The 8,086-nt window shown below is 54.3% G+C and overlaps 1 protein-coding gene across 1 annotated transcript; it reads right to left on the minus strand.

Annotated features, from left to right (window-relative positions):
- Positions 1-241: 241 nt before the first annotated feature.
- Positions 242-6,273, minus strand: LOC6590565 (toll-like receptor 7). The gene has a single exon (XM_026986492.1). It carries the CDS (start codon positions 5,883-5,885, stop codon positions 1,542-1,544), a length of 4,344 nt encoding a protein of 1,447 aa, XP_026842293.1. The 5' UTR covers positions 5,886-6,273; the 3' UTR covers positions 242-1,541.
- Between the last annotated feature and the right edge of the window lie 1,813 nt (positions 6,274-8,086).

Raw genomic sequence — 8,086 nt, forward strand, 5'->3', positions numbered from 1 at the left:
TTGCAATCGGAAATAAATGCTCATATGTTTTTTAGGCAGTTGTTAAACATTTTCTCGGGTATTCTATATATAGATATAGATATAGATATATATATATCGTATGTATGTATGTGTATATGGTATATATGGAGCAAACCTCATGCAGTTCGCTAATATCAGTTTTACTTTACACAGTCACGCACATTTATATATATATATATATTCACTGAATAATACATACTACATATATGTATGTATCTCTATGTATTTTATGTATGTAGGTATGAATATTGTGTATACGCCATGGGGCAAAAGTTGCATTACAATTATCGTTAGTGTTTGGTAAGCGTAGTGTTTAAAATGAGCTTGTGTCTGTCTGCCCGCCTGCCTGTCTCTGCGTATTGGTATATTGTAGTTAACCACTCGAGATTCGAGTTTCGAGCTTCGAGCTTCGAGATTCATAGTCCTCCTTTCGGTTTGCTAGCTAAGTAATTATGAATGCTTTATACACATGCAACCACACCGATTCCATTTACCGATTTACTGATCTCTGAGCCTTCGGCTGCTGCTGTGCATTATTCGAACGAATCATACCTGTGCACTCGAATGTGGTTGCTGAATTATCACTATAAGTTTACGGTTTCGGTTACGTATACGGATACGGATACGGTTATGGTTACATATCTGCAAATGCATCGAGCCTGTATCTATGTATTTATGTGTGAATATCTATCAGTATTTAAATAACTATGAATGCTGTTTATGGTAGTGGGAGCTATTTACAAATCGATACGCCAGACACTACTCGGACTGAGGGGTTGGGCGTGCAGAGAGCCACTTTTCGGAACAATCAATTTACTTCTAAGCTTCAAGGGCTCTCCAAAGTTCAGCCGAGAGCATGAATCTCTGTGCCTCGGATGCCAAATAGTTCGGTCCAACTGATTAAAACCATATTAAAAAGTTATCCGGAATTCTCCAGAGCCATTCTCAGCGCTAAGCAAATGAAAGCCCGGGCAGGAGTCGTGTGGGGGAAAACTTTCTTTTGCTGTGGCAAACTTTGAAAACTTTGAAATGGCATTGTGCTAACATAGTTTCCCCCACGCCCTCTGCGAATACACACACTCCCATTACCACTGCATTCCCTGCTTGGCTCTCCTCCGCTACTAAATGCAGCTGTATCTTGTAGCTGTATCTGTGTGCATTGTGTGCCTATGTCTACGAGTACTCGTATGTTTGTTTAGTGCATCTAAAATGACTTTACACTGGATAAACAAAGTATTTGTAGGCGCTTCCTGCTGCTTGTTTTTTGGGGGTTTTCGGTATGTGGATGGGTCTAACATTAAAATCTCTGGATAGTTTCTCCTCATCTGCTCTCCCTCCCTTCCTTCCTTCCTTCTCAGTGCTCATGCTCCCCTCGTTCTAATCTCTTAGCTTAACTCGCACATATTTTAGTAATTAAAATTATGCACAGGAACCAGTCCCTAAAGAAATCACTGTCACTCTCTCAGAATGCCACATTCTGTATCCTATTACTCTTACTCTCCCTCTCTTGCTGCTCCTCTCTAGACGAGATACGCCTGGACATGTGGACCTTGCTGCTGGCCAGATCCGACTGCCTGCTGCTGTTGCTGTTGCTGCTGCTGCTGGGGTGGGGTCTTGCCACTGGGTCCCATTGTGGCCACATGACCCACTGAGGATGGGCCAGACTGCAAGCCCGGCTGCTGTTGCTGTTGCTGCTTGGGGCGCCAGGTCTGGGCCCTGGGAGTCCCCTCCAACGAGACAACGGGGCCAGCGGGCATCATCAGCATGTGCTGCTCGTTGTCCAGCGTCGAGTAGTCCGAGTCGATGCTGGAGTAGATGTGCTCCGAGGGCGGCCGCATGCCGTGGTGCTGGTAGTACTGGGCGTGCAAGTGATGGCCGTGCGGTGCGGCAGCCGCACCAGAGCCAGAGACTCCTCCGTGGTGATCTCCGCGTCGCTGGGGCCTGGGACTGGGGGTGGCAGTGGTCGCCGTGGAATAGTTCTGCTCGGCTGGAGCTGTGGCGGCGCTGGGGGCGCCTCCCTCTGCTGGGCCGCAGTAGGCGGGTGGCGGGGCCTGGCGGTACAGCAGGCCTGGGCTGGCGGGCTGCTTGACACGCTCGTGGTTGTGGTCCAGCGTGTAGTTGTTGCCGCGATAGGTGGGATAGTCGGCGGGCAGGGCATAGCGCAGCTTCTCCCAAAAGTGGCGGTCCGAGCGCCGGATACGGTGCACGGCCGAGGTCTTCAGATAGGGCAGCAGCTCGATGTCGCTCTCCGCCTCGAAGGCCACCTCCGGCTCCTCGATGATCACCAGCTTCTGAGGGCGTCCCCTGAGGGCGTCGTGGACCGAGCGGCGCAGCTCGCAACGTGACCACTCCGTCTGCAGGAAGTTACGGGTCAGCAGAATCACGACACGACGGGAGACCCGTGTGGCCTCCAGTAGCTGGTAGTGGGTGGCATCGTGGGCAAGGTCACGGTGCTGCAGACAGACACGCAGCGGCGGACGGCCCGTCTCCAGCTCGGAGGCCAGGTGCTGGCACACGAACTCCGAGTCTTTGGCCGAGTGCAGGAGCACGGCGTCGTAGAGCTTCTCGGACTCCTCGCAGCGCGGGCCAAAGACTCGGACGCCGTAGTGGGCGAACAGCCAGATCCGGAGCGACTCCCGGAAGATGAAGACGATGATGATGACGACTAGGAGGAAGACCAGAGCCAGGGCGGCGGCCAGGAGGGGAATGTACGACTCGGGAATCCCGTGCTGCAGCATCGATCCGCCCGAGTAGTAGTCCGTGCAGGCGGCTCCCGTCGAATTGAAGTCCAGTTCCCGCTTCTGCAGGGATCCCTCGGAGGAGCTGCTGTCGTAGGACGCGGCGTCGTAGCCAGCCGTGTTGGGCGCCGCCATGCAGTAGATGTCCTGGGCATCCTGGACAATCAGCGCATTCTCCGCCACGTACGAGGTCAGGGCCTGGAGGAACTGGCAGCGACAGCTCCACTGATTCCGTCCCAGGGCGATGGACCGCAGGCGCCTGCCGAAGTGGGTGGCGTGCAGCTGCCAGATGGGCAGCGTGACCAGCCGGTTGCCATCGATGCGGAGCAGCTCCAGCGAGACCAGGGGCGACAGGGTGGCGTTCTCAATGGTGGCCAGCAGGTTGTTCTGCAGGTAGAGCTCCCGCAGCGAGGAGAGCTGCTCGAACTCGTAGCCGTGCAGCGTCTGGAGCCGGTTGTCCGCCAGCTGGAGGATCTGCAGCGACGTCAGGCTGGCGAAGGTGCGGTTCTGGATGGCCGCCACCTGGCTCCCGTTGACGTACAAGGCCTTGAGGTTCTTCCTGCCGATGAAGGCGTGGTTCTTGAGCACCGGGAAGTTGTTGCCGTCCAGATAGACGATGCTCGAGTCCATGGGCACGCGGCGCGGCAGCTCCATGGTCTGCTGGCCCCCGCAGTCGACCACGTTGGTGGACCAGATCTGGTCGTGGTAGCAGGTGCAGTTATGGGGGCAGGTCATCTCGCAATCGCAGGCGTCGAAGTCGCAGCAGTGGCACAGCGCGAAGCAGTGCGACTCGTAGCGGCAGAGGAAGTCCTGGGGCTTCAGGGCGCTCAGCGGACGCACTGCAGCGCCGCGGGCGTGCGGCATCACGCACTCGATGTTGGGCATGTCCATCACTCGGGGATGCTGCCGGGTGGTCAGGTTGTTGATCCGCTGCAGCCAGTCCATAGTGCAGTCGCACTCGAAGGGATTGCCTCCCAGGTAGAACTCGGGCAGGGCCTTCGGTGCCACTACGGGCGCCACGCGGAGCTGCTGCAGCTGCAGCTTACTCAGCTGATTGGCGTAGAGGTCGACGCGGGCCAGGTTGGCCTTGTCCACGAAGGCGTTGGGTTGGACGTTACCGATCAGGTTGTTGTTGATGAACAGCAGCTCGATGGTGTTCGGTATGGACATGGGGCCGATCTCCGTGATGCGGTTGTGTGAGGCGTCTAGCGTCTTCACCCGGATCTCCTCCTGAAGCTTGTAGTAGTTGCCCAGGGCCTCGATGTAGTTGCCGTGGATGTCCAGCCACTTGAGGTTCGAAGGGATAAAGGCGTAGTCGAACCACACCAGGTGGTTCTCCGAGAGATTCAGCCAGAGCAGGGACACCAGCGTCGCGAACACCCCGTTGATGTCCGAGAGGAAGTTCCTGTCCAGCCGGATGGCCTCCAGCTCGAAGTTCTTGTCGAAGGAGCCGCGCTCGATGCTCTGGATGCGGTTCTTGGCCAGGTTGAGAACGCTCAGCCGGGGCAGGTCCTGGAACATGCCCACTGTGATGTTGCCGATCTGGTTATCGATCAGCCGCAGCCCCGTCAGCTGGTGCAGGTTCTTGAAGCTCTGGTTGTCGAACGTCCTGATCTGGTTCTCGCCCAGGTCGAGGGTTCGGAGCATGGCCAGGTCCTGGAGGGCGCGCGGCACCTCGTTCAGCTGGTTCGAGCTGAGGTCGAGTTCCTTCAGGTCGGAGCAGTTCTTGAACACGGCCTGCTCCACCACGCTGATGAGGTTGTTGTTCAGCGTGAGCTTCGAGAGCACGTAGAGGCCGTTGAACAGCTTGTCGTCCAGCGTGTGGAGGCGGTTCTCGGCCAGGTTCAGGGTGTGCAGATTGTAGAGCGGCAGGAAGGCGTTGTCCTCGATGTGGCCGATGGAGTTGTTGCGCAGATTGAGGATCTGCAGGAAGTAGAGCTCCTTGAAGGTGCGGTAATCGATCCGGGTGAGGGCGTTGTGCGCCAGATTGAGCACGATGAGGCGGATCAGTCCCGCAAAGGTCGTGTTGTCCACGTGGTTGGAGGTCAGCTGGTTGCCCGACAGGTCCACCACCAGCAGCTGCTCCAGCCGGTGGAACAGCCCCTTGGGCAGCTCGTACAGCTCGTTGTGCTGCAGATGGATCTCGCGCAGCTCCTTGGAGCCGGCAAACAGGCCCTCGGGCAGCGTCTCCAGGTGGTTGTTGCTTAGGTTCACGATCCGCAGTGAGGCGAGCCCCGCCAGCGCCTCCCCCGACAGCTCCGAGATGTTGTTGTGCTGCAGGTTGAGATGTTGCAGCCGTCGCAGCCGCGAGATGCCCCAGCTCTCCGTGATGGAGCGCAGCTCGTTGTGGCTGGCGTCCAACAGTTGCAGCTCGCTGCCCCCGCTGCAGTTCATGTCCGCGAATCCCAGCTGCTCAGCGGTGCGGATGCGGTTGTGGGTCAGGTTGAGCGCCTGCAGGTTTCCCACGGGGCACAAGAAGCCCGCGGGCAGAGCCCTCAGGTTGTTGTCACTCATGTCCAGCTCCGTGAGCTGCTTCAGGCCGTTCAGCGAGTCCGGATAGAGCTCCAGCGCCCTGGCCGGACCCCATTCAGCGTTGTGGCTGCTCAGACGCAGGGTCTTGAGCGTGCCCAGGCCCTCGAAGGCGTTGTTGGGCAGCTGCAGAAGCTTGCACGCCTCCAGGCGCAGCGTCTCCAGCGTCTGCAGGCGGGCGAACACCGCCACAGGGAGTGTGGACTCGAAGAGGTAGAGGTCGCTGCACTGGATCGTCAGCTGGCTGCTGCCATCGGCTCCCTGGAGATCCAGACCCGGCTGGCGCTCGATCAGCCGCAGGGCACAGTGCACGGAGCTAGTGCCGTTGTACGTCCACGAGCACTGGTTGCTCGGTCCGCTGTGGGCGGGCGCTGCTGGCGAGGAGTCGTCGGCGGATGCGGGTGGCATGGCGGCCGACAGGAGCGAGGAATAGTCGCCCGAGAGCGAGACGGAGGCGGAGCCAGCGCCTCCGCCCAGCATGGCACTGGCAGAGTTGTCGCCGCTCTCCTTGGGCGCCAGTGCTGCCAGGCAGCTCCAATCCGAGGCGCTACCAAGCAGCAGCACGCTCACGAGGGGCAGCAGCAGCGGGAACTCCATTCCGGCTGCACTTCAGGGTATTTCTTGGGGGAACAGGGAGCAGAATCTCTCTGAGATGTTCTAGGGAGTAGTTTGCGTTTCTCTGGTTCTCACTCGCGAATTGACATTTTAATGGGAATTTTGGGGTTTTCTCTGGTTTTCTCTACTACTTCACTGGTTTCTTGTTTCACTGTTCGCACATTTCTCTTGGATATTTTCGTGTATTTGTATTGGTTTTCGTATTATTCAATTTCCGATGGAAATTCTCACTGGCACTGCTCTTAAATGCTGTTTCTCATTTTTGTGGATTTTTCGAATTTAATTCAATTTGGGCGTTTGGGCCACACCACGTCCGTACGATTCGTTGACGACGCGCGGCAGCAACCGCGCAGTTCAAAATTTCAGAAGCGAGTGTAACGACCTTGCCTCGGCGAGAATTTGGACATGAATGGAAGTGTTCATTTTTAGCGTAGAAGTTTTTACTCTTGAAATATTGGCTGAAAGATTGAATAAAAGAAAAAGAGCGATAGAGAGCCGAGAACCGAGAGAAGCCGAAAACAGCCCCAGCGCTGCCGAGAGAGACTCAATTTCAGGCTTCGAACGAGTGGAACTTGGTACAAAACAGCCGATTCGACTCGTTTCAAACGAGTCTTTTCCGCCCGATGTTCGGACGCATGTGCTCGTGCTCGTGTGGTGGTTGCTTCGGGTTCGCTTTTTCACTCACTCTCTGTCGCTCTCTCTCGGTAGGTTTAGTACCATTTGGCGCCACCGCGGGGCCAATTGGCGCTAGTGTGCCGTCAAGAGAGAGAGCTCAAAATGAGAGAGATTGAGTGCAAAGAGATTTAAAATTTTGAGTGGAAATTCTCTTTGAATTTTTTCAAAATAAAACAGATTTATATCAGTAAATAATTATTATCGGACCAACAAATAATAAAATATTAAAAGAGTTTCAATACTAAACGAATCTTCATATGATGAAAGTGCATTTTAATTTCCATTTTTGGATATATAATCAGGAAGGCAATGCCAGAGATGGAATACAGGCTCAGGAAAAGCCACAGAAATAATTATTTGTAAATACATATGTAATATAATTGTAAATTATTTAAACTCCTGACTTTTAAAAATACACTCTAAAATCATTAAAATAGCTACAGACAAGCGAACACCCACTTTTGTACGGAAAAATTCACGTTAGAAGTCACTCTCTCCCTCTCTTCTCTTTGACAGTGCCAGATACTCTCCCTCTCTGTCTGTCATTCTCCTCCATCCATTTCCACCCATCCCTCCATTTGGGTATGTTATTGTTACTATCAACTCACACACGCGCCGCCAGCAAGCCAGCAGCAACAGCCAACGCCGCTTGCATATCCGTCAGATACTTTCCCATCGCACTGCATCTTCTAATTTCTGCAGCTGCAGCTGGAACTGGAGATACTCGAGCAGCGCCTGCCATGCGATTTTGTCAACGCCAAAAGATGTTTAACACATTGCCACAGCCACAGGCTCCGACTCTGGCCCCAGACTCACCCTCGCTCTCGCCCATCGGCAGATACGCAGAACGCACTCGGAGATACATTTTGAATGCAATTGAAAGTGCACGAGTGCTGGCGTTATTTTTAGTGTGCGATTGTTTAGACAAACCCAAGCCCAGCCGTGACTGCAGTGACTGTTTAGACGCTACGGATACTTAGGATAGACCCGTCGCCGAGTGCGGTGTGTGGGGCCGGGGGAGGGGTAAGGCCAAGGCCGCCTGCAGAACTCGTCGAGTGTCGAGTGTCGAATGAATCACTTGCCACCTTTGGAGTTTTCTACGCAAAATGTAATATTTATAAATGCTTCCCTGTTCCTTAAACATTCCAGTGTGTGCCCCAGAAACAAAAGTTTTGTTTGTGAATGGAACTTTCCTTAATGCATTTATTATTCATAAGAACTTTTTCATTAGAAGTAGCAGGAACGCGCAGACCGGACACACACATGTCCGAAAGACGTTTTCGGCCCCCAAGTCTGAGTCCTGCTACTGCTCCTGCTCCTGCTCCTGCTGCTGGCAACAAATCTTCAAAGGCACACTTAATAGTGTCGAAGGCAGCAGGAGCTCTCCCATGTCCAAGTCCAAGCCCCATTCCAACACCCAACTGCCATCCATCGCCGGGGAACAGGGAACAGAGCTCGTTTCACTACCGGCCCAGAGCCAGCACATTGGCATTGTTTCATTTCGGCTG

This window comes from Drosophila persimilis, unplaced genomic scaffold, assembly GCF_003286085.1.
Source record: "Drosophila persimilis strain 14011-0111.01,24,50 unplaced genomic scaffold, DperRS2 tig00000002-arrow-pilon, whole genome shotgun sequence".
NCBI classification, from domain to species: domain Eukaryota; kingdom Metazoa; phylum Arthropoda; class Insecta; order Diptera; family Drosophilidae; genus Drosophila; species Drosophila persimilis.

What these genes read in the sequence shown, in the direction of transcription:
- LOC6590565 (XM_026986492.1), bottom strand. Translation starts at nt 5,885, where the DNA reads ATGGAGTTCCCGCTGCTGCTGCCCCTCGTGAGCGTGCTGCTGCTTGGT.